This window comes from Tachypleus tridentatus, chromosome 12 (genome assembly GCF_004210375.1).
Source record: "Tachypleus tridentatus isolate NWPU-2018 chromosome 12, ASM421037v1, whole genome shotgun sequence".
NCBI lineage: Eukaryota > Metazoa > Arthropoda > Merostomata > Xiphosura > Limulidae > Tachypleus > Tachypleus tridentatus.
Window position 1 is genome coordinate 96322443 of NC_134836.1, and position 27896 is coordinate 96350338.

Sequence of the window (27896 nt, forward strand, 5' to 3'; positions counted from 1 at the left end):
GAAGTTAATCACAAATCTAAGCAATGACGTAAGCTATGCACACGACAGGTATCGAAACCCAGTTTCTAGCATTGTAAGTCCGCAAACATACCACTGTGCCACTGGAAAATTGTCGTCTTCCTACACTAACGAGATTATGAAGGAGGAGTGATGTGCTTTGGACATCTATTTGTCTTCTCTTTAGTCTTACACTACTAACTTTGTGACGGCTAGCCCACATATCCCTCGTGTAGCTTTACGCAAAATAGAAAAAAAAAGTTAAAAGCTAACAATAAGTCTAAATAGCATTATTTATTTTAGGTTCCTTGACCAATTAGTAAAAAAATCTATCTTAAATAGTTTCCAGAAACCTTTCCTCCTCATTTTTCAATCATTATGTCTGAAATAAAAATTGCTCATAATTATATCTTAATTTACAGCTGAAATCTTAATTTCACTGTAAGGTTTCTCACTAATTTGATCAGTTTCATTTGGTGGTCCATAACAAATTCATACTAAAAGCATTTACCCTTGATATCCACCAAGGGAAACCCAAGTTAATTCAGTCTCCTTGCTACCATTCTTAATATTTAACTTTAACAGGATGTAACTCACACTTTGCAAATACAGCCACTTCTCTCCTCTTTACTAATCTGTCCTTATTAAATAAACTATGACCATTTATTTCAAAAAAATTCTGTCATCAGAATCAACTAGATTTAACACTTCAATTATTCTCATTATATCAAAATTATCCATTTCTTCCAGTGCTATAAAGTCATCTATTTTATTTCTTATACCTTCAATATTATTATAGTAACAATTAAGCTTATTCTTATAACAACTTTTATATTGATTTTCTGTCTTAAACTTTTTTATGCATCTCAATATTGTTCATTTAGTTTATCTTTGTTCTCACCAATATCTAACCCTCGTTTAAAACACCCCTAACACTTACATCTGAGTTACTAGCCCTTGCAAATATACCAGGCCCTTTGCTATTTAAGTGCAAGTTAATCATTTCAAATATTTTCTCTTCTCACTGAACTGATACCTCTAACCTGTTCATCCTCACATATTAATTTCAATCTTGCATCAGACCTACTGACCTCTAACCTGTTCATCCTCACATATTAATTTCAATCTTGCATTCAGACCTACTGACCTCTAAACATTTCATCTCCAGAGTTAATTCCTGGCAGTATCCTTGACACATTTAATTTATGGCCTTAATCTTTAAATATTTTTATCAACTTATGTTTTTATGTACTTATTAATTAGCTCTTCTGAGTTACTCTTCCTTATATCATTAGTCCTTACGTGCAAAATAAAAACTGCATATTTACTCAGTTTCTTCATTATTTTTTACTCCGTCTCTCATGTCTTCCACCATTGTCTCAGAATAACATAATCTAACTCTTTTCTTCCTATTTACCCTACAGACTATTTTATCCACATGTCGTTTCAAGGAATCGCCTGTAACTATAACCTTTTTAAGTTAATAATCCATATGCTTCTCTACATAAGTCAAGAGCTGAAATATGTTGCTGTTTCTAAAACCAACCACCTATAGAAACTCTACCCTAGTAACACAAAACATCTAAAGAAGCATTGTTCTCAGTATCACCATCTGCCTATAAAACCTTGGTAAAAGTGTCCGCCTATAGTAACATGCCTTTTGATGCTAACCTCTCACCAAATACTGTAAAAGTCCCCTGGTGTCATGGACTTCCTTAGGCAGTCGCAAACTCTGGTACCTGTTATGCAACAACTACGTAATAGTTATACATTTGTTTATTTGGCAGTCCTCGAATGAAAGTATTTTATATTTTATAAATAGTAAATAAATAAGAACCTCACATAAACAAATTATTATTAAGAAATCAATTTACACAGTTTAGTAGCAATAACAGACTAACTCGCTTAATGTGTTGAAGAGAAAATATCCAAATACGCTTGAGTAAGGGTACATAGATTTGTATTTATAGATTCCAACAGATGTTTTGAAGTTTTTAATTGTTAAAGATTGAATCAGATGGCACTTACATAAGTGACATAAGTCTTATTGCTGGACGGCATTTTTCTGTTTTCATAGCAAATAACTTTCCGGTAAGTCTAAAAAAGAATGATGATTTCTGAAAAGATCCGCAAATATGAAACAGCAGCATAATGAAGACTTTGGCCACATTTATGAGTCTAACTTGTAATTTAAAGTATTTGACATTACAAGTTGAGCTGAATATTCACAGCTGAGAATATCGTGGAAAACGTGTCGATGTTTTAGGAATACATTAAGCAGCTGCTTATATAATACAGTCAGCTACTGTTGCTACACAGTCGTCTATTAATGGCTCACAGACAATGACAGAATTAAATTCTGCAAGGGCAGTGAAAGAGGGCCAGTTTGCTTGATCCAGCTTTCACTGGGGCATGCCGGTCGGGTGGCATCGACTACGGTTGGTCTATCTCACAATTATAGGAAAATGATCACTGCCTGGTGGATTATTGTCAACCTTTCATGAAAAATGGGAGAATAATAAAGGAGAGCAAATTGAGAGATAAATAGCAGTAAAGGACTGACTAGGTGCATGAAAATGAGTAGAAGAACCAGGACTGAAAAGAGAAAGGTTGTGATCGGAGAGCATACGCTCTACAGAGCGACCCCTCCTACCAACATCAGCACTTTCCCAGAGGGGATTATGTCCAGTAAAGTTCCCCAGGATGAAAAAAGGAGACGACAACTGTTCGATGAAATCATCATGATATGATTGATCACATGTCTCTCCAGGTGACAGGTGGAGAAACAAACAGTGATGATATGACCCAAGGAAACACGGATGGCTACGGCGTCCAAGGGTGTGTCGAGTGGCAAAGACAGGATGGGCATATGCTGGTCAACCAACATTGCCATCCCTCCATGCATTCGTTCATCACACGGTCTGTCACTTTTGTACAAAGAAAACTCCAAAAGGTAACTATATCGGTAGGTTTCAGAAATGTTTCCTGTAAGAAAGATATACAGGATGATAGGAAGAAATCAGTGTTTTGATGTCATCCAGAATAGAACGTGAACCTCGGCAGTTCCATTGTATCAAGGTAGACATTTTTATTCACATGTAAGCAAATTGGGTGGAGAAGCCTTCTGTTTACGACCACGTCTTTTTTCTTTTCTGTCTTTATTCGAGGGAGGTCTATCGACCTCCATCATGGATCCTGCCCTTTGTCGATTGGGCAGGTCTTTACTGTTGGAAGAGGATTACAGCGACTAAGGATGTGAATGAATGATCGTTTTGGATCTTGGAGTGAGAGAAGAAGATGCACCCTAAGAAATAACCGTACTCGGAACCACAGGAAGTGAATTTTAGGATTTGCTGGAATGTATGTTTGGGACAAAGATGGTTGTTGAGGTTGATTCATCAACTTTTTAACCATGGAGGTCAAAAGACTTTTCATTTGGTTTGAGAACTCTGGAGGTACAGAGAGATCTGTCTGCACTCCCACTGTAGTTGTGGAATGAAGTGCAGCAAAATACGTCAGAGATGAAGTGGTGGACAGCAACTTTCGAGCCTCAGGATAAGTAATGTTTAGAATCGTTTTCAAACGCTGCACCTCTTTTTCTTCCAACCACTTAGGGCATGAACGAAAGTAGAACTGATGAGAGTCATTGCAATTGACGCAATGAGGGTCCGTTTCACACTCATAGGCATTGTGGTCCTTGCCACCTGAAATAGCACACGTCAAGGAACCACGACATGACGTCTTAGAGTGACCAAACCGCTGACACAGTAAACATCTGAGAGGGTTTGGAATGTATGGCCGCACCCTGCAATTAAGATAACGTGCCTTGATGGCGGCAGGTGAATGTCGTGATATAAATGTCAGAATGAGGGCATTGGTTGGCATCGTAATTCCATCTTTACGAGTGAAGATATGCCCCACTGCAGAAACTCCTTGGGTGGAGAAACCGGCAAGAATATCTGATTCAGGGATGTTCTTCAAACCCATTTCAACACAGTGAACTCCTCTTGCATTCAGATGCAATTGGGGATATGCATATTGAGGTTACATCTCATGCTACTTTGAATCCATCATGAATGAAAAATCGATACTTTTGCCCTAAAGATTTGTCTGAAAGAGTTTATGTTTGTTTAGAATTAAGCACAAAGCTACATAATGGGCTATCTGTGCTCTGCCCACTACGGGTATAGAAACCTGGTTTTTAATCCGCAGACATACTACTGTGCCACTGGGGGGCTGTGTCTAGAAGAGAATGTATTATAAGAACATGATGTACAACAGGTGTTACAGATGTTGAGGATTGCTGCTCTGTATCTTCAAGACGTTTACCTATTGACTGTTTTTTCACTATTTTATTTCAATATATACAGGACCAAGACACAAATATAAATATCCGTATAAGTGTTACAGACTGTAACTAGGAAAATTTGTTTCTCTATTTTTTTATATACTAGGCAATCAAAAATTGATAAACAGATTATATGAGCTAGTTTCGTGAAATACGTTCATCTAATGGCTTGCATTCTTGATGTTTTGTTTGGAGCATAAGAAAAGTATTGACATTTTCCAGATGGTTGATCCCTATCTCATTAGAGTGCTCGTTTCAGATATCTAATGTAAATCAAGACGATAAAAAGTTTCATATTTCGAAAAAAAAACAACACTGATATAAAATCTTCTACCAGAAAAGCTGCTAAAATTCTACAATTAATAATAAATAGTCTTTATAATGAGTAACTGGAAAACTGCAAAACTTCTATAGCTAATCTACCCTATGTAATCACTTGGATACTTTGGCTGCTAGTGGTGGTTTTCGCCCTTAACCCAAGAATACCCGACAAATTTGAGGGTGTTTGGCGATACTATAAAGCACTGAAACAGAATTTCTTATATTTAAAGCTCCATGTACTATGCCTATTAGATTTGAAAAATGTAATAATTACTGTTTTATAACAAATGTAATTTGTTATTTTACTTAATTATATAATTTACTTAACTTGAAATTGAATTATTTAAATTTAGTGCTGTAAATTGCTATAAATCACAGAATCACAAACAACCTACGTTTTACTTAGTTTTATCTTTAACTGATAGCAGAAATATTGTTTTCATACTTGTTTGTCAATTTCAGCAGCCACACTTTTCAAACATTGTACAAGTAAGTGGTGCTCAGAGACCGATTTTTTAACATATAGCGAATTTAGCTCAAAAGCCATAATATCACAATAAAAGTCAACATTTTTGGTTATGTTTTTTCTAACCGTAGCAAACTGAGATTGAAAAACTATCGAAACTCGAGAACAACTTGAATAGAAGGAAGTACCTAAAGCTACGTTTCGTGATGTCAAAATTTTAGGCTGGTTGCTGCAAAAGTAAATAATATATATATGTACATATATATATATAAATGAGAGGTGAGGTTTAAGTTCTCTGTCTACCTTCCTAATTACATAATTATCTATGTAAGACATTTTAAATAATGGTAATTTGCATAGTATCAAGTTAATTAAAGCTGCGTATTGTAGCTATATTAATTTAGTGCATTGTTGTACCGTATACGTTTCTAACCAACACTACCTTCAACATACATGTTTATCACTTTTACTGTTGAGATTGAAACACTGTTCAAAACGCTTATGTCACCGCTGTGTCTAATTATTTTGTTTTTATCAAATTTCTATTTAATTTCATCAAAGTATTTCCCAGACTTTTGTCTCCTCTATTCTACAATTTTTCTTCCTTAAAAATGTAGACAAGTCTGCTTGATTACTTGATTATTCTGCTACGAGAAACAATATCACGAAAGTTGTTAGTTAAATAAACCAGCATATGGATTTACGGAACTTCTATAATTTCTCTATTATCTCATTACCTATGCAATATAATGTTTACATTAACTGGCATATATAAAAAAAAAACCATAAAATAAATTACATTATCACGTACATTACCTAGTCAGTAAACCAGAACCTAGCCACGGATGTAATAACGCATACTCTTCTGACTTTTCCAATATCGTAGGACTGCTGAAAATAGCCTGAATTTACAGGAAAAAAAACACCAAATTATTGTTCATACATTTTACACATAAATAAAAAACAGTTTTACAGGAATATTTTGAAAAATACTTGTTTGTTCGTTTGTTGCTAATACAACGCTGCACGAACTACCTGTGTTGAACTCTGCATGTTTGTGAGTTAAATTTCCAAAGATATAACACTTTTGTTGAAAATGTAAGAGATCTTAAACTAAAGATATCTACCTCAACCGTTTCTGGCTTGTAAAGTGCTACAACCGGTTGCATTCCAATCCAAAACCGAAAAATTCTTTCTTTGTCAAACATGTGAGAGAAACCGCAGAGAACTTGGAGCAAGACTAAAAATATAGAAACCATATTAATGTAAATATACATACTTTCGGAGTATATATGTATGCAGACGAACAAACAAAAGGTGCCTGAAAGAACAGTAAGGATACAAAATGCACATCAGTAATTACCTATTGTTATGATTGCAGCATTTGTTAGCAAAGTAAAACAGCTTAGCCTAGAACAAGGAACACAAAGTACGCGTCACATTGTACTTGTGGTGCATATGGGACATTTGTTTGTAGTAAAGCATAATGCTATACAATAGTACCAGAACTTAATGTCTAGCGTCACAAGACCTCAGCACTTACTGTTGAGCCACAAACTATATTGATTCCTCAAGTGAGATTGTAAACTTCGATCATTAAGAACGCGGAATTCTTTCCGATTCAAAATTCTGCTAAGCGGATGCCTAACAAATTTCTAGCACCAAGCATTCTGGAGAGAAACGTTTAATCCTATTTATTTTGGTATTACAACAGGTTATATCATTAAGCAGTCAGTTATGGTTTTAATACTACACGTTACTTGCAACCATGACCAAGACAACTGGCTTCAGGTGAAGTTACATACAAGAAAACTTAAATATTTCATTACCCTAAAAGTTTTCTAATTTTACATTGATGTCTGAGTGAAACCTATCTGACGAAACATTCCCAAAGCGTATTTTTTGTGTGTGTGGGAGGTGATACTTTTACAGTTATCTCTATTTTGAATTTGACTTTTCTTAAGTATCATTTGCTAGAACTAGTACTACTCTAATAAACTGTTATTTGCGGATTTTTTGTGTTTATTTATTTTTTTATGAACACTGTTTTACAGTTCGGATGTTACTAAAGTAGCTACTGTTTCATGTACTACCTATCTGATCATGCTATCAGGGCTAGCACCTTGGACTATTGTTACAAGATTATTCTAGCTTACTTGGTTGTTTCGCAAGTATCGGCTCCTATATACCATTAAATATTTTTTTCTTTTGTTTGGTAAACAGTAAACATTATACACTTATTAAGTGGGGCCCGGCATGGCCAGGTGCGTTAAGGTGTTCCACTCGTAATCCGAGGATCGCGGGTTCGAATCCCCGTCGCACCAAACATGCTCGCCATTTCAGCCGTGGGGGCTTAATAATGTGACGATCAATCCCACTACTCGTTGGTAAAAGAGTAGCCCAAGAGTTGGGGATGGGTGGTGATGGCTAGTTGCCTTCTCTCTCGTCTTACACTGCTAAATTAGGGACGGTTAGAGCAGATAGTCCTCGAGTAGCTATGCGCGAAATTCAAAAACAAACACTAAATATCTTTTAAACCCAACGGATGACGCTACATGTCAACGGATAGACCCATGACAGTTTCTAAAAGTAAAGTGTCACACATACGTCATACAGGTGTAGTATAAAAGTAAAGAAACTAAAACCAGAATCACAAACTCATAAGATGTAATCTGTTCTTTGGCCTACAGATAAGTGCATAAACCTGCTTTTTTTTAACTTAGCTTCACTGCATAATGAAGAAGCATCAGGTTACATCAGATGGGCACATTTCTGAATCATTAGCGGATGAAGATTTTAGAAACAGTTAATTTAGTTCGAGTTATTTTGAAGTTAAAACCATATATCTTCAACTCCTTATTCTACAAAATAATTCAAATACCTGATATCTCTTTGATAGTTGTTGGTCATTGAAAGAAGTAGTGTCAAAATATTTTCTTCATTTAAAAAGTAAAACTTGATTTATAATTTCTATAACCATTTTTCGAAAGATATAAAAGGGTGAAATTCATAAAATATGTATTTTAGTCCCATACTTATGTTAGTTTCGTTGTTTCAGACAAAAAAGATATGATTATAGAAACAAAAACATCATCATATTTTCTTTCAACAGGCAGTTCCAGTCCACTGTTCTCAAACCGATTAAAGCATTATCTAAGTAAATATACAACTGTGTGGTGTAAATGTTATTATGATTTTGAAATATTCGTAGACCAACTTATATCATTTATCAAATATTTTAATAACTTGAGACTCACTTATTACTGGTAAGGCAGTAATCTAAATACCATTAAGGTGTACTTATGAAATAATTTGGACAGAAGAGACATAAAGGTAAAATACAAGTTTAAAAAAATCCATTGTTAGCTACTTTTTCAATATTTTGTCTCCATGTATGATTTATGAAAAGTAATATGTATTATTTGTTCCAGGATACAATATACATAATGTTTCAATCTTTTAACATTTGCATTTTGCAATGTAGCTCAATAATTTTCGTTCCTAAAAAATTACATTTTCCTAAAAATATTATGACAAAATTTAATTCCCAATGGCACAAAGGTATACCTGCTTATTTATACCGCTAGAAACAGGGTTTCGATACCTGTGGTGGCAGAGCACAGATAGTCCATTGTGTAAGTTTGTGCTTAATTTCAAAACAAACAAACACTGGCGAGCTTTCTTTCCACTCGTGTACTGAATATGTAACTAGTAACAAAATGTTATGTTTTAGGAATTTTACCTACACATAAGTCATTTGGTTATATATATCAAATTAAAAATTAAAGTAAGTTGTTATTTTGTCTTTGCTACATTTACTTCGAGGTAAAACTAGGCTTAAAACGAAACACCGTCTCCTTTTCGTTCAACAAACAACTGTGTTGTCCAATAAAGTTCTCAAATCTCCTACGCGCACTCACTCTAAAGTTTCACTTAAGCAATATACTTAAATGGCTTAGATTTCAATAAAAAGTTTGTCTTCATAATACATAAAGAATATGAAGACATCTTACTATGTATTCTTCACTTACATTAGAATTTTAATAGACATATTATGCAATAAAATTGTCGTAAAGACTGAGGACACAGTATAATCGGGTTACTATTAATATGTATATACAAGTATATAGTTGGATTGAAATTTACACTATGTATCTCAGGACGGCTGGTAAGGGTATTAAGGCTAATACTAATGAAACAGAGAACAACGTTTCGCACTTTTTAGGTCATCTTCAGGTAAATTTACACTATATGTGTTGTTTTGCATGTTTCATATTTATTCTCAACTAACCAATACTGATTTGAACCACCCTAATAAAATTTACTTACTCACTCGTACTTTGTCCGTTGAATCAAAAACTTGATTCATTATCGTAACATTTCCTAAAAATGGGTTGCGTGGGGTTAAACCAGGTATCTTGTTAATGAGCCTCGCCAGACTTTGTCTTCGTATCAAAATCGCCAGAATCTGAATGAACGCCAAAGAAATAAATACACAGAGTAAAAATGTAGTAACTGGCCAATCTATCAAGTTTCCCGAAAAACTTCGAAGATACGGATATGGTCTCGAGATAGCATCCATTACCGTAAAGTTTTAAGCACTGGATTTATAGCAACTAGAAACACAGTGAGAAGTGCAACCAGCTTTCTACCCGAGATAAGCTTAAAAACAGTCAATCACGTTTCAAGATTGTCGGATTATTTCTGTAGGCTTCGGCCCAATTAGCGTACAGCTTGCGGTCCTGCACGTGACATCTTTCCTAAAATGGAATAAGAATCAGATGCCTTTGGCAGAAATTAACACTTTAAAGCCAGTATTATTATTTAAAATCTAAATAACTCGCATATGGTATTTAGGAGGTATTAAGCTTCTAGATAACAGACTTTTTTTTATTTCAATTCTAGTGGAAAATAAAAATATTTAAAATACATGGTGACCCGTAAATCCTTACCAATCCATATGTTACTGTGTTATATTCAATTACGCATGTATTATAAATTTGTTTCTTTATTTCAGAGAAATATGGCTGATGTAAGCCCATTTATACCTGAAGAACGTATTGTGACAAGTACGTATGTACATGGGCGCAAAAAATTGTTTGTTTGTTTTTGGAATTTCGTACAAAGCTACTCGAGGGCTATCTGTGCTAGCCGTCCCTAATTTAGCAGTGTAAGATTAGAGGGAAGGCAACTAGTCATCACCACCCACCGCCAACTCTTGGGCTACTCTTTTTATCAACGAATAGTGGGATTGACCGTAACATTATAACGCCCCCACGGCTGAAAGGGCGAGCATGTTTGGCGCGACCGGGATGCGAACCCGGGACCCTCAGATTACGAGTCGCGTGCCTTAACACGCTTGGCCATGCCAGGCCGAGAGCGCAAAAATACTGGTGACACCCTGGATACATAAGATATATGGATGGGTAGGGACTTACAGGCCACCCTGTATATATGGAATATTACATGTGTTTAAAGAAAATTTCATGAACGATCAGTTATTATTGTGGTTCTTAACTATTGAGTACAATATATTGAGTAAACAAAATTCCCTAAGTAGTTTCCGAAATAACACACCCACTGGAGTTTATCAACTTGCAATTTAAACCCAAATAAAAAAGTTGTTGTCATTTATTTAATCTACTTTCTCAAAAGTTCGTGTTTATTTATTGATGTATATTAATTAAGTATTGTAAATATTACTAAAGTTTACTAAAAATCAAAACATGTTTTAAACTACTTTATGACAAAAGTATTCTTACACATCCTTAACATAACACTTGTGTAACTACATCTGTCCGATTTCTTTTTTTGCTCTTAAGATTTGACGCCCACTACTTCCTACAGCTCTTATCGTCCACCAGTCTATCACGTGGCTTTCTGTTTAATGTGTACTAGTGTAATACGAGCTAAGTGATATAGATTATTATTATAGAAAGTCATACGGGACAAAGTGTAATGCTGTTTTGTTCACGAAACCTCGTGAAACTGTTCACTAAAACAGTTACACAATATCTCATGAAAAAAAAAATACGCGAAAGTGATAAAATAAGACAGTGGGTAATAAATCACCTTAGAAGTGTTTAGGTTTACTTTTACTTTTCGTTGCGTGGTTAGCTGTCGAGTAGATGGTTCGTCATACTGGCGGGTGTTGGGTACAAGGAGGTGAACCCGGAATTCTCAGGTCAGTGAAGGAAACCGACTCTTTGAGAAAGGAAAGACCTACAGAGTCAAGTACTGACTTGGAGTATGGCGACCACACAAACTTGATGACCCAGAGTAACAATCCGAAGTCGCTCAACAAAGTTAGGAGTTTAAATTCCGAGCAGAAATCCGAATGTTGACTACAGCCGTGTTCCGACGGCAAGGCCAACACTTGAAGTTAAAAAAGCGATGTCATTGGCAAATGTAGTTCGTAAAATAATAATACATAATAGTTTCCCTAGCACTGGGTTCTGGGTGACGAAGATCTATCTTATTCACTCAGGCCTTTATAGTGCTTAGAGCAAACATCTGTGGGAAGATGACGTGGAAAAAGTAGAAAATAACAGGAACATTTTAGGTAAGCCTGTTGCTCACAGAAACATCGTTTTGAGCAAATGATTTCTTTTCCAAGTCATTAACGAGCCTGTCAATTATTAACAAACCTAATCAAAAACACTTTAGATATGAATAAAAGGTGCCGCTAAAAATACAAAATAACAATTCCTGAGAAGAAGGAAGATGTGAGCGATGAACCTAACACTTCCTGTTCCGGAGCGTATACAGGATCACGAGGAAGGAGAAACATAATACGACCCGGCAAGGCCAGGTGGTTACGGCACTCGACTCGTAGTCCGATGGCTGCGGGTTCGAATCCCGGTCATACCAAACATGCTGGCCCTTTCAGCCGTGGGGACATTATAATGTTATGGTCAATCCTACTATTCGTTGGTAAAAGAGTAGCTCAAAAGTTGGCGGTGGGTGGTGATGACTAGCTGCTTTCCCTCTAGTCTTACACTGCTAAATTAGGCATGACTAGCGCAGATGGCCCTCGTGTAGCTTTGCCCGTGATTTAAAAAAACAACAACAATTGTTTGAAAACATCATTATAGTATCCAGTCCTCAGAAAAATGTGCAGGGTTGGTTCATACATAACTTGTAATAAACATACGAGTGATTCAATGATAACGTTAATCATGATAAAAAGTTTGCTGTGGTATTCCTTATTTCATTTTATTTTAATTGAAGGTTTGTAATGATCCACATTGTCTGAAAAAGAACATAGATGGTTATATATGCCATGCTGTAAATTTTCCAAAAGTGTGTGTTTGTGTTTTTCTTATAGCAAAGCTATCTGCTATCGGGCTATCTGCTAAGCCCACCAAAGGGAATCGAACCCTTGATTTTAGCGTTGTAAATCTGTAGACTTACCGCTGTACTAGCAGAGGGCATTTCCAAAAGTATCAATAGTACAAAATCATCATAAGACAGTACACAGTACATCGCCGTTCGTGCATGTTTGTTTGTTTGTTTTTTTGAAATTCGCACAAAGCTACTCGATGGCTATCTGTGCTAGCCGTCCCTAATTTAGCAGTGTAAGACTAGAGGGAAGGCAGCTAGTCTTCACCACCCACCGCCAACTCTTGGGCTACTTTTTTACCAACGAATAGTGGGATTGACCGTTAAATTATAACGACCCCACGGCTGAAAAGGCGAGCATGTTTGGCGCGACGGGGATGCGAACCCGCGACCCTCAGATTACGAGTTGCACGCCTTAACACGCTTGGCCATGCCGGGCCTAATAATAACGTGTTTTGACTTTCCTCCTACATTTAAATGTTCAAAATAATAAATGTTCGTGTTTCCTGTTGGAAACCTGGACTTACCACATCAGTCTCTCCCCGACACCTATTATCTCGTTCCATATCAACGCGTTCTCTATTATTAAGCAAGTTTCGAGTTAATTTTAGTTTACATATTTTAACTATTAATATTTACCACATATTCATAATTCGTTAGTGTTGTGAAGTGTTTTTAAACTCCGTGATTTGCCTAAAAGTGATAACTGAAACAAAACACATATTCTGTGTCCTTCTATTAGTTAGAAAATAACATATGTGCTTTCAGGCATCTTTAGGGTTATCTTTTTATGATTTGCTTTTAATTTAGTTTAAAGCTACATGAGGGCTATATGTGAAAGCTATTCCTAATCTAACGGAAAAAGACTGGTTTATCAGCCCCCATTGGAGGAACAATTCTTTGAAAGATTAGAAAAAGATCCCACAATGTAAAAATTAGGATACTTAAAACAAGACATAGTTCACATGTCGTGATATTTCCGGTTGTTAAAAAATTGTATTAGAACAAAATGTAATATTGAATGTTTACAGCAGTAGAAAGTTATGCTGTGTATATATATAACAATTGAATTTTAATTAATACTTTATAAGATTGTTAAACTTTCAGACAGTGAATAATTTAATAAATGTATAGAATATTAGAAAGTATTGTTATGTGGTCATGAAGGTTTAGTTTTAATTAACGCTATCTGCAACTGTTAAAATTACATTGAAACATTAAGTAATGAAGAGGCACAGTGGCATGCCTGCTGATTTATAATACTAGAAACCGGACTTCTCTACCTGTGGTGGACAGAGCACAAATAGCCCATTTTGTAGTTTTGTGTTTTAGTTATAACCAACCAACTAAAGCGTAATGTACCGATCTATAGTGATAGTGATTTAGCTTTCACTAATAGTATTTGCGACTCTTAAATTATGTTCATACAAAATATGATGACATGGAAAGTGTTGTTATATGTATGATACAGTGGTACTTATAATATCAGCAGCTACTGTACCGAAATGTGCTTCGAATACTTAATAAGAACACTAACTGCATCTTTGATATAGAAATTAATTCACAAAAATAATTCGTAGCCAAGAAAAGTACTTGTCTCCGGGCAAGTAAAATATGGAACTTTGTGGTGACATACTTTAGCAACTCTTTCATTTACATACTGTTTAATTATATTAAAATGTATCTAATACATATCACAAAGTCGCAAAGTTTTAACGCTAATAATAAGATTTAATAACAGGATAAAACTTCATGAAGATTTGTACGATGCCGTTCGAAATGGTTTGGTTTGTTTTGAATTTCGCGCAAAGCTACACGAGGGCTATCTGCGCTAGCCGTCACTAACTTAGCAGCTAGTTATCACCATTCTCCGCCAACTCTTGGGCTACTCTTTTAGCCGCGAGTGATTGATAGTCACATTATAACGCCCCTACGGGTGAAAGAGCAAGCATGTTTGGTGTGACGGGGATTCGAACCCGCGACCCTCCGATTACGAGTCGAGTGCCTTTGTTATGGACTTCAAGTACTAGAATTAACGTCAAAAGTATCGAGTTAGAATGACTAATCATTGTCTTTCGACTAGTTTACTCTTGGCAATAACGAAAAACATTTGAAATATTCAGTAGAAAAACTCATTAAAATATCAAATTGTTAATAGATTTAGGCTTCCGAGTTCCGTCGTTATTTAATGTTAATAATTAGACAATTTTAACAGTATATTTTGATATGGTTAAATTGGTAGCCACACGAGGGCTATTTGCGCTTGTCGTTCCTCATTTAGCAGAGGGAAGGCAGCCAGTCATCACTACCCACCGCCAACTGTTGGTCTACTCTTTTACCAACGAATAGTAGTATTCACCGTCACATTATAACGTCCCTATGGCTGAAGGTACGAGCATGTTTGGTACGATGAGGAATCGAACCCGAGCCTCTCAGATTACGAGTCAAACGCCTTAACACACCTGACCATGCCGAGCATAAATTAGTGTCATTCGTCTGGTATAGTAATCGCGGTATAATAATATCATAACAGTACTCTTCTATATTTTAGATATAATTTTTGTTCCAAAATTTCAATATGAATTGCTTTGTTTCTCCTTTGTAAACTAATTTCTTTATCTTCACATATAATTGTCTATTTTGGTGACAGGTTGCAAACTTGATTATCACCTGAAAAGTTAATAATATTTCAAGTCATCTGGGTTTGGTTTTACTTCGGATATTGGAAAATCAACCACACGAATTAAACGTTCAGATTTGTAGGTATGTCAATTCTATTTATAGACAACGATAATGCAAACCGTCTCACGTGTTTATCTACTCTCGTCCCAGTTGAAGTACCTATTATTGTCAACTACCTTGAAATAGTTTTACTTTTATGCTTACGCTAGTTTGATGAATCGCACGCCAGTCGTCTCAAGTGTATATCTACTTTGGCCTCAATAGGACACACTATTTGTCAACTGTCTTGTGAATGTTTTACATACCTGTCTCTTCTACTTTAACGGGCAATATGTCCGCGTCATTATTATATTGTTATTTCTGTAAAAGTGGTTTTATGTTTAAAAACTTAGTGGCAGACTCTTAATTTCTTAACTGAGATAAATAACTTTAATACAATGTGCTAATACCTGGAGCTGTAATATAAACAAATAGACGTAGATTCTGTGATAAGAAATTTCTGTACACTGACACCAGTTATAAAGCATTAAAAATATGTATTTCTTGTTCTTCAAAGAATATCACTTCTGCGTTCAACATCATATACATTGTAAATTATAACTAAATGGTGGGCCTCCATTTCTTGTATTAAATTTCAAGATAATGAAATAAAGTATATGGAAGTAATTTCAGTGTGATGTATCAAGAACACAGTATTTTTAAATTAACTCAGAGTTTCTTATTATTTTCACAGTCAAAACATCTACACTTTGAATTCTCTGCAATGTATTTTGTATACTTTGTTTTTTAAGTAAGCGATTTAAAAAAATAACATGTTTTTATGTGCTGCTAATTCAAAATGCTCTTCCAAAAATCTTTTACAGAATTGAGCATTCTATACATACTTGAATTCTTTGTTGTAGTATCTCTGGTGTCTCTTACTGTGAGTATGCACTTTAAATAAAATATAAAATCCTTGGATCAGTTTCTGGCTTTGATTATATAATATCACAAAAAGACTGACTTTAAAATAATAGTTTTTTTATGAACTTCTTTGTGTGAATGGAGATTTTTATTTTATAGAAAGTATTACACCAACTGGTTCTTCTTTATTAGATAATCCAATTACATAACGGGAACTATCACTTAGGCAATTATTTTACTAACGTTCTGTGACTGAGTGTAATCCTGATCTGTAGGCTTTTTTGTTTTCAATTTCGTGCAAAGCTACTCGAGGGCTATCTGCGCTAGCCATCTCTAATTTAGCAGTGTAAGATTAGGGGGAAGGCAAATAACTAGACATCACCACCCATCGCCAACTCTTGAGCTACTCTTTTACCAACGAATAGTGGGATTTACAGTAGAATTATAACACCCCCACGGCTGAGAGGGCGAGCATATTTGGTGCGACGGGGATTCGAACTCATCGATCCTCGGATTACGAGTCGAGTACCTTAACCACCTGGCTATGCTGGACCACGATCTGTAGGCACATTTAAAATTAAGTTCATAACGTACCAAGAGACCAACCCAGATGCTGTTTACACTCAGTACAATAAAAAATTAAGGTATCAAACTTCGAAAGCTAACGAAGCAATGAAAATCATTACTGATTAAAGGTTAATTAAATGCAAATTAATAATCACTAATTCAATAGTTACATGTAATTAATAATCAATACATTAATTAGATGCATGCAAATAATGGCGTATTAATTACAGGTAATTAATTATATTATTAATATTTAAATTACGTAGCTAAATAATATGAAAAAATGAAAGAGATTAACATCTAATTAACTTTTAAATCAAGGTTAATACTGTGAATGTCAGCAGATGTTTTAAGGTTAATACTATGAATGTCAGCAGATGTTTTAGGTTAATACTGTGAATGTCAACAGATGTTATAAGGTTGATACTATGAATGTCAACAGATGTTATAAGGTTGATACTATGAATGTCAGCAGATGTTTTCGATAAATTAGATTGTTTCTTGCTGCCAAACACAAGCTGTCATACTGCAGGTTCTTATGTGGCTTCATCTATTATATTATGTTATATTAATATGCCATTTATGACAATTTAATATCTTAACAAATTGCAAAATTATTATTTTACAATAATTAACTGTTAATTAGTCTTGAAAGAGAAAATGATATTACCAGCAGGCCTGAACCTGGGGCCGAGAAAATATGGGATGAATAATAATGTATTCTTATTTTCATAATATTCTTAAGGAAGAATCGCATTACTGCGGGAAATTGCTTTGTTTCAAAAAATACCTTTTTATACAAAAAACGTAAATTCTCAACACATTTGACTTCCACCCACCAGAAAAGTTCTTCATACACCCATGAATGTACCACGAATTTACGCAGACTTTAAAAGTTAAGAAAAAAGATCTTCACACTTCAGATAAATATAAAGTAATAAAATTCTCTTTAAACCAATGTTTTGCCTTTCCGGCTCTTTAGGGTTAAAATACATGACTGTTTTCAAAATGTGTAAATCCCTCCAGTATGTACTCCAAATTTTGAAAGATATTCGAAGAGATCAGTTTGTGTTTGGGTCTGTGTTATTGAATACGTACTTTTTTCTTTTTATTAATACAACAGAGTAAAAGTAATAACCTCCCAGTAGCACACCGGTTTGTCTCTGGTCTCCGAACGCTAGAAACCAGGTTTCGACACCCGTGTTGGTAAAAACACGCACGCATCCTATTGTGCAACTTTGTGCTTAATTTTAAACAAAAACACGTTAAAGCAACATAGTATGACAAATAATAAAGTTAAATACAACATAGTATGGCAAATAATAAAGTTAAATACAACATAGTATGGCAAATAATAAAGTTAAATACATGAATTTTACAAGTATAATAATTTACAGTTTTCATTTATAAAATTAATTGTCATAGAAAATTTTAATACTTTACAAGTTAAAAATCATTAATTACATTAATCTATTTATCTTTCTTCGATGACCACATTTTTATGTCAAAGGCTAGTTAGTTTACAACATTTGTATATTTTTCTCTTTTAATATCTTTACTATCCACCATTTTTAATAAAGCTATATGATTAGGCCTATTTTATCGACTCCAAATTCACGAAGTAATGAATATCCGTTATCTGCGATTTCTGCACTGGCTTGCACTAGTCCCCACACTTTTCTTTTCCTTGACACTAGTGTTTTCTGTACTTGGATTGGGAATGTCATATGTCATAAACTTTTCTCCTGAAGTAAATTATTTGCTCACAATACAAGCTCAATTGATGCTAAAATCAGATTAACATTCAACTTCCACAGAAAACGGGAACACACTTTTTTAACAACACAGGGATGATCTTGTATTGTTCTCCATTCCACATGTCGAATTAGCCTAAAATATTGTTTGCGTTAAGTACACATATACATTATGTTGCACAATTTCCTAAAAAACGTATTTGTATGTTTTTTCAAGACCAATACATATTTGTAATTATTTCTAAGAACTGGTATATTTATACTTATTTATTTTGATTCAAATTAAACGGACCCCGCTGGGACAGTGGTAAGTCTTCGAATTTCTAATTCTAAAATTAAGGGTTCGATTCCCATCGGTGGACTCAGCAGAGAGCCAAATGTGGCTTTGCTGTAAGAAAACACGCAAACTTTAGCTATGTGTGTCAGAGTCGTATTATACCGATCTCTGTGGAAGATTTTCTCATCTAAGTTATTTAAAATATATTTCGTTTCATTTCCATCAGACTTCCATCAGCGCCCAACATAGATGAAGCAGCGGTAAGATTTTCTCAGGTTGGTAACAAAATTTGTATTGATACTTTGATTTATATAGTTTCTGTTTTATTATGTTTTCTTTATTTTACAAAAAACAATTAAAAATGTCAGCTGTGATATTTTTAATGTTAGAAAAAGGTAACACTATGTTAACTTTGTGTAATATCATGTTTAATAAAGACTCTTATGGATAGGCTCTCATAAGCCCATAGCTAAGTGATTAGCGCGATGGACTCGAAATCTGAATTCACAAACATGCTCGCCCTTTCAGCCGTGGTGTCGTTATAATGTACGGTTAATCCCACTATTCGTTGATAAAAGAGTAGCGCAAGAGTTAGCGGTGGATGGCGAGGTCTAGCTGACTTTCATCTAGTCTTTCACTGCTAGATTAGGAACGACTAGCGCAGATAGCCCTTGTATAGCTTTGCGCCAAATTCAAAATATATATACACATATACCATGCAAGTCCCCCTGTGACACAGTGGTATGCCTCCAATCTTACAACGCTAAAAAGCGGGTTTTGATACCTGTAGTGGTTAAAAGTACATCTAGCCCACTGTGTAGCTGTGTGTTTAACCACACCTATAGAACCAAAGCCTCATATAACATTCTGAATTGTGTGTTAACGTAAAGGATACACTGGAAGAGACTACTTCCTACCTAAAACCTGCTAACAGATTTAGAGTGTGTATCTATTCAAATAACTTTGACAAATATAATACTTTATATTTACATGATAAGACTGCATTTTTCACCTGTCAAATATTGAAAGGCTAAGGAGAATAAAAATATATATAACATTATACAAATCATTTAAAGTCGAGGTCCCTACCTTAAAAATACCATTAGTGTAAAATATAATATTTTATTCTTCCCAGCATGCTATTACAATAACGTATGACAGGATATGGAAACACTACCTATAATAAAAAAAAAACATAAGGAAGAAAAAACATTTCTATATACACAAAAAAACATCTTTTATAAGATTTTAGAAATCTGCTATAAGGCTATTAAATTAAATGATTTATTTAATTTTTGTGAGAGGCTTGTACATAAAATAATTATATATATTATTATTGTAATTTGAGACGGATTGCCTATCAATTATTTAGTATCAGGTCCAACTGGTTTGTTCAGCAATATTTAACCAAAATATTGAGATATTATTCACCATACTCTATAAAACATCGTGTGATTGTATGGTGAGCTTCAATTGCAATTCAAACCATTTTTAACAATCGTTTTGTCATTTTTGTATTATTTACCACCCGTTAAATCAAATCTTTTTTTTTTTATAATTGACGATCTTATGAGTGAAACTGGTGAAAAAAGCGAGTATCCTAGCTTGTTTTATTTATGAAAGTCACCATTTCAATTTATTTGTATTTTGTATTCTATAAAATGTATTTAATGAGGGTAAAAAAGTGTGTAACATGAATTTCAACTCTCAGTATATTGTTTGGTTCAAGAATGTGAGGTGATCGACTTCATAACCAAATCATATCCTTTCCAATACCTAATAGTGAAACAACTTATAATTGTAGTGTTAAAAAGTTGATTTTATATTTAAGTGGATTGTAAAAGATTTTATAAATATATGTGTAAATAAATATATTTATATGTTGTTCACACACACACTCGTTTTCTCATTTATTCCTCATAACACTCAGAGTTAAACAACACAATGATATATTCTAAGCATTAACTAAAGCTACACTAAAACAACTAAAAGTATAATCGCCAGAGCTAAAATGATTTTATACCTTGTGGTCGTGAATGTGCTTTAAACGTTTCAAAGGGTAACTTTCCCATGATAAACAAACAAAAGCAGAAACTTAAATAATACAGTTTAGTCAGAAAGATGTTAAGAAAATGTCAATTAGTCAAAAAATAAACGTACTCAAGCAGAAGGATGTTTTTTTTATTATTAGTAGTAGCATCAATATGTTCATTATTTGATGAATTGGCAGGATGAGCAACTGGTAAAATAACTGAACTTTAAAATACAACACGCCAAACGAGTGTGTGTATATGTTTTCTTAAAGCAAAGCCATATCGGGCTATCTGCTGAGTCCACCGAGGGGAATCGAACCTCTGATTTGAGCGTTGTAAATCTGTACACTCACCACTGTACCAGTGGGGGACAACGCTAAACGAATGATTCGTGTTACTGAAGAACTAGTACACTAACTTCGTCAAAAACTATATAAATTTTTGAGCTTTAGGGATAAAGATATGAAGTCAGTTATACATAATCATGTACCACTTATAGATGTTAAAGCGCCCCCTAGTGGCACAGCGGCATGTCTGCGGACTTACATTGCTGATGTTTTGTGGCTGTGTTATGTTGAGTTTTTGTTTTGTTTCATGTGTTGATTCCCACGGAATGCTATTTGGTTCTTTTTTCTTGTTCACAGGTGAACTTAATGTTGGGGTGTATATAGTTTATGTAGTTGAAAAACAGTGTGTTTTCTGCAAATGTGAATCCAGCAATTGTATCATCAACATACCTGTACCAGTACAGTGGTGGGTGTAAGGCTGATGATATCGTTTGAGATTCAGTCTGTGTCATAAAAAATGTTGGCTAAAACTGGTGGCACAGGATTGCCCTTACTTAAGCCATATATTTGTGGATAGTTTTGGTCATGGAACATAAAGTTAGTTTTGGTGATAGTGAATTCTATTAGGATTGCTAATTGGTTGCTGGAGATGTGTATCAATAGCTTGGGGTCTTGGATATAAAGTTCTATAACTATCTTGCAGGCTCAATAGTTGGTACTTCTGTGAAGAGAGAACTGACATCAGAACTGGTCATTAAGGCTTTATGATTTAGTTGATTAAGAATATATTTAAAGTTAAAAGAATATTTTAAAAAGGATCCGGCTAATGTTACATATTTAAAAAATGCTCACGCTATGTATTCACCGAGGTTGTAATTGAATGATTCCTAGTTCGACATTATGGATCGTAGTGGAGAATCGGATTTGTAGATTTGGGGGTGCCATATAGTTGTGGTGGGAGGCGAGTCGGTCCTGCAAAGGTTAAGCTGAAGATGACCTATCAAGGTCGAAACGTTGTTCACTACTTTATTTTAATAAAAGTCTTAACCCGTTCCAGCCGTCTTGAGATACGAATTTATTAAATTTTGGAGGCGAAACAGGAGGTTACGTGATGCGTTTTGGAAAATAATGTTGCGAATACCGTCATGTCCTGGAGCTGAGTTTTTAAGTGATTAGATGTTTACCTTGATTTCACCTATGGAAATGATTCTATTGAACAAGTCACGATCAGTCAGTGATGTTTGTGCGTTTATGTTAACTGGAAATTTCGGAGGAAAAAGACCAGGATTGGACGCAGTGTGATTGTCTACCTCTTGTTTGAGTTGTACATTAAAGTAGGAACAGTCAGTGTTTGAAAAGGAAACTTCGTAGTATTTGATTAATAGGTCTGCTTTGTTGATGTCTGTTTTGGATGTGATGTAGCTGTATTTGATATGGTGAAATAGCTTGTTGTTTTTGTCATTTGTTAAATATTTGACTTTTTCCCAAAATTCTTTAGGATTATTACGGTTGATGTCTAAATATTTACAAAAAAGTATCTAGTTATAATTCTTTAGTATATTTTTCTTTTCAGTAGGGCGTGAATTATGTTAATCTGTGATTTAAGTGACGTGACTCGAGTATTAATGAAATTTCCCTTAAGGGTCTTATTTCTAGGATTAGATCCATGTTTTCGGATTAAGTTTCCATTGTTGAATTGTGCTGGATTTGTTTGTTTTGTGGGGTGGTCAGTTTGGTTGCTTGTGTTATTGCAAAAGTGATTTTTGTCTATATAGTTATCTAGTTTGCTTTTGTTGTTTATGGTGATTATGGGAAGGTAAGAGATTATCTAAGAACGTGTTGAATCTGTTCCAGTCCGTTGTATTGTAGTTGAAAACCAGTGGGAGATTGTGGAGAGATTCCTGTCTATTTGATTGTATTAAATAGAGATTGGAAAATGGCCAGTGGACACAACAGGACGTACTGTAAAGTTCAGGGATAACTGCAAGGTCAGGAGTGTCGTATGTGTCGATACTTGTGTGACAATGTGCGTGGTGATTGGTTGTAATAACATGCATGTTGTTATTTGTCATTCTCTAGTACATTGTGAAGGGTTATTTCTCTAGCTGTTGTGCGATAGTTTTAAAAGTCTGTGTAGGAAGAAGTAGCATCCCCAACTAAAATAAATTTTGGTTACATATGTAGACATGTTTGAATGAAATTTCTGTCAAGTGGTTTATTTGTTGAACAATGCATAGCTAACACTGAGATAGTGTGCCTGCTCTTAAACCTAATGTTACAGAGAATGATTTCGTTAATACTGGAAACAGGTGGTGTTTCTATGCTGATGCAGTGTGATAAGTGATTTTTGAAATGTATAGCGAGGCCTCTTGTTTCATCTGTTTCGAGACGTGTATAAGACCTGTTATTTGTTATATTTATATTAGTTTGGTCTTTGGCTGAGGTTTCGGAGATTATTATGATGTCGTCATTGACATTGCTGGTTAGATCGCAAAGTTTCTTGGTATTAAGACTTCCGTGACAATTAACATGTAGATTTTTTTAATGACATTCTAAAGTTTCAGCTTTTCGCTTACGGGCATCAATGTGCAATATCAAGTGGTGTGGGAAGTAAGAAATAATGTCTAGCTGTTTTGCATACATGATTAATAAATGATTCATGATTTTCAGGAGATGTATCGTGACCGGGTGGAAATGTGCATAAGTCAGTGAGAAATTCAGGTAGATTTAGAGTAAAGTCCCCAAGGTTGAGGGGTGTTTGTGCACTCTGTGCCAGATGTGGGCTTATGTTGGGGCGTGTTTTCTTGATTTTATCTGCATATATGTTACATTCTGAAGTTGTGGTGTTGGGTGAGGTAGTGAAAACAAACATAAAGTGGACGTATGTGGCTGAAAAGAGCCAGTTGTTTGGTTATTAATGTTAGTGTAAGGGAGTTACTTGTACTTGTGGTGCTAGGGGTGGTGTTGGGAATAGTGGAGGTTTATTTCGTCGAATAGGTGGGGTGTATGTCGGGTTGAAGGTAACCTTGTGTGTTTCGTGTGGTTTGCGTCAAACAAGATTAAGGTTAAGCCTCAGTGATGTCAAGAAACCCACTTGAAGAGAAATTTATATGCAAAAACGGCTCCTTTGGGTGTAGAAAATATTTTACATAGAAGAGCGAACAACGTTTGACCTTCTTCGGTCATCGTCAGGTTCACAAAGAAAGAGGTAATATATCTCACGAATCAAAAAATCACGAAACCATATACTGCTGCATACCATATATTCCCGACATCAGCAGAAAAATAACCAACTTTTGGCAAAAACTAGTAACAAAATATAACATTCCAGTTAATACCAAATTTATTCAAAAAACCAGGCACAAAACTGAGGTATATACTATGTAAGCACTACACTGACAAACACCACACCAACATTATTTACAAAATACAATGTGATAACTGCCACGACTTCTATATTGGAGAAACAAGTAGAAAAATGGAAACCAGATTCAAAGAACACAAAAAGTCACCTTCACGCGTTTTCGGACACTGCAAGTCGTATAAACACAGCATAACCATAGAAAACACTCAAATACTAAATAAAGAAACAAACATAAACAAACGCAAAATTAAAGAAGCCCTTACTTATACAACAACTTAAACCCAAAATAAACCAATATAAAGGAACACCTTTATACCTATATTAATATAATAAAATAAATAAAATTATATATTCAAACATCTAACACCGCCCTCTACATTCCGACACTGAGTTACACAACCCCTTCCAAACATGTGGTCAGCTTCCGGTCAGTTACCTCTTTCTTTCTTTGTGAACCTGACGATGACCGAAGAAGGTCAAACGTTGTTCGCTCTTCTGTGTAAAATATTTTCTCCATCCAAACGAGCCGTTTTTGCATATATAAGGTTAAGCCTGTTTCGGCTAGCATGATATTTAAGGCAGGCTTTGTCGCCTGCAGCGTAAGTACCCTGGCAATATGCGCATTTTACCTGTTTTATAGCCTTGGGGCATTTATCAACCTCTTGTGGGCCTAAGCACCTCGCACATCTCGGGTTGGCAGTGCAATAGGGTCTAGGATGCCCAAATCACTGACATTTGAAGCAATGTAAAACCATTCTGTAGGGGTCTTTAGCAGGTTCGGTTTTAAACTTAGTGTAAAATAATATGCCTCTGTCATGTAATAAAGCATTATGATGGTCTTTGTTTTCGAAACTTATTCTGATGAGGGGAGCTTTATCTTTGGTTTTGAAACATTTATTTCTCTCAACTCGTTTTGGTGGCATATTTAGTGCTAGTAGTTCATAGATTTCTTGATCCTCCATGTTATGTGAAATGCCTCTAATTATTAATATATAAAGTGGTAAAGGGTTGACAGGTGTGTGTACTGAAATCTTACCTCCTATAGTGAAGGATGGCCATTGGGTTAACAAATGGGCAAAGTCTTTGGGTTCTGTACATTTTATAGCTAGCACAACCTAAAGTAGTATTCTTATTTCTTTTAGAGAAATTTACGGAAATAGTTTCGAAGTGCTAGAGCGATTTGTTGTTGTCTATAGGTGCCAGGAACACCTTCGACAATCAGTGTAGATATGTAAGTGGGTTTTGTGTTTGATTTGTTCGTGTTTTTATTGTTTTCAGTGATGATTTTATTGTTAGCTTCGTTAGACGTGTTACATTTGTCACTGAGTGCAGGGGACATACTTAGGTTGGGTTCATCGTTTTCTTTTCTCTTGATTTCTGCTTCATAGTGATGAAACTTTCATTGTTCATGGATGGATTTGACTCAGTCCGTCTTAATAAAAATGTATCTCAGGACGAGTGGTGTGGACACTAACAATTTTATTAATAAAGCAGAGGGCAACGTTTCGACCTTCCTACGTCATCCTCGGGTTAACAAAGAGAGGGCTTGCAACTGACCGTTGCTGAGCTCTCTCTTTGTTAACTTGAAGATGACCTAAGAAGGTCCAAACATTATTCTCTGCTTTATTATTAACACTCCTACGAAAAGTGGGGCCTAATAGGCCCCAGAGCAACTTGAAAGGTTATTAATATTAGGCTAATAATTTTGCATTTAAATGAAATTGCCATTTAAATCCACTAATGAATGGATTAACGAGATTCCCACTGTCTCTATCTACTATCTAGCGAAACCACAGCCAAGGGAACGGGCTTGGAGAAATCAGGACTAGAAACGTCTTTTCGTAGGAGTGTTAAAAGTGTTAGTATCCATACCACTCGTCCTGAGATACATTTTTACTTCAAGTGGGTTTTTCGTCATCAATAAGGAATCCTTCTCAAAGTCAGACAGGGTCATGTTAGTTGGAGATCGATAGGTTTCTATATTTTCCCCTGCATTGACGAGGAGATTGCCAATCTCTTTAGTAAGAGCAGCCCCGGCGGAGCCGATTGTAATTCCACTGGAATCTTTCTCCACGGCCGGTATTTACCCTCTAAAAAGATACGATTCTTGTGATGCTTGAATTAAAATATTTCAAGCAAAATCCGTTACTGGTGTCAGGTGCTTTTACGTCTAATCTGGCTTGAATATTGTGCTACTGGACATGACTCGTGTGCCCTAATGCGGATAAAAAATACCGTGGCAGGTATTTAATTTAAAGAAAGGTTTTTCACTTTCCCAAACTGAGTGGTCAGGGATATGATTATTGCCATTCGCCCCGCACGCAAATATGTTAAAGAAAATTCGAGAAATTTAATGATTAGAATGACCTTATTGAATGATCAGGTGAGTGTCTGCCACGAAATCTGGTGAACGTCCGGTGGATGCAGAGATTGTGTGAAGTTCAGGGCTGTTAGCGATGGTGATGTTGATGAGAACTCTCATGATGCGTAGTTGGAGAGGAGCTAATGCGAAGAAGAAAAGAAGCAAGTCGGTAGCGTTCAGAGAAAACATCATATCAACGGAGCCACCTGCTGGCAGAGATCCATAAGTCAAATGCTGTGGTTAGGATCAACCAAACAAGCCATTGAATTAGTGTAAGGGAGTTACTTGTACTTGTGGTGCTAGGGGTGGTGTTGGGAATAGTGGAGGTTTATTTCGTCGAATAGGTGGGGTGTATGTCGGGTTGAAGGTAACCTTGTGTGTTTCGTGTGGTTTGCGTCAGACAAGATTAAGGTTAAGCCTCAGTGATGTCAAGAAACCCACTTGTAGAGAAATTTATATGCAAAAACGGCTCCTTTGGGTAGAGAAAATATTTTACATAGAAGAGCGAACAACGTTTGACCTTCTTCGGTCATCGTCAGGTTCACAAAGAAAGAGGTAACTGACCGGAAGCTGACCACATGTTTGGAAGGGGTTGTGTAACTGAGTGTCGGAATGTAGAGGGCGGTGTCAGATGTTTGAATATATAATTTTTATTTATTTTATTATATTAATATAGGTATAAAGGCGTTCCTTTATATTGGCTTATTTTGGGTTTAGGTTCTTGTATAAGTAAGGCTTCTTTAATTTTGCGTTTGTTTATGTTTGTTTCTTTATTTAGTATTTGAGTGTTTTCTATGGTTATGCTGTGTTTATTTGACTTGCAGTGTTCGAAAACGTGTGAAGATGACGTGTGGTTACGATCAACCAAACAAGCCATTGAATTAGATGTGAGGGAAAAGGAAGAACCCCGAGAAAACCCACTTTCATAGAACAGGCGCCTAATAGTTTTTACCTGTCCTGTGCCCAGAGCTGCAAAGAAAAACATTAATAAATTATTAATGTCACTTGAAAGTATTTATGATTATTTCATGGATAGATATGTATTATATTGGGATATTGTTTCATACGGTGCACTTGCCATGTGTAGAGCAGCCGTTAGGGAGTTTCGTTTTTCTGCTTTGTTATAGTATTTGATTGCTAATTCATTAATTGTTTCAGTTTTGCATATTATGTGTAGATAACCCATCGGGAGGA

The 27896-nt window shown here is 35.3% G+C and overlaps 1 protein-coding gene and 1 long non-coding RNA gene across 3 annotated transcripts in view; one reads left to right on the plus strand and one right to left on the minus strand.

Annotated features, from left to right (window-relative positions):
- The window catches only part of LOC143234074 (cytochrome P450 4c3-like), a 28390-nt gene extending 18578 nt beyond the window's left edge, over nucleotides 1-9812 (minus strand). The window contains exons 1-3 of one of the 2 annotated variants that reach the window (XM_076471122.1): nucleotides 9462-9812; nucleotides 6260-6372; nucleotides 5949-6034 (exon numbers count right to left, since the gene is read on the minus strand). In XM_076471122.1, the coding sequence (XP_076327237.1) occupies nucleotides 5949-6034; nucleotides 6260-6372; nucleotides 9462-9714 (452 nt within the window). In that variant the 5' untranslated portion in view covers nucleotides 9715-9812. The remainder of the gene's footprint in view (nucleotides 1-5948; nucleotides 6035-6259; nucleotides 6373-9461) is intronic. The other variant, XM_076471121.1, reaches the window with a different exon arrangement.
- A 1272-nt stretch (nucleotides 9813-11084) lies between these two features.
- LOC143234076 (uncharacterized) overlaps nucleotides 11085-27896 on the plus strand; it is a 28529-nt gene continuing 11717 nt past the window's right edge. Inside the window, exon 1 of the long non-coding RNA XR_013018507.1 lies at nucleotides 11085-11694. This is a non-coding gene — a long non-coding RNA (uncharacterized LOC143234076). The remainder of the gene's footprint in view (nucleotides 11695-27896) is intronic.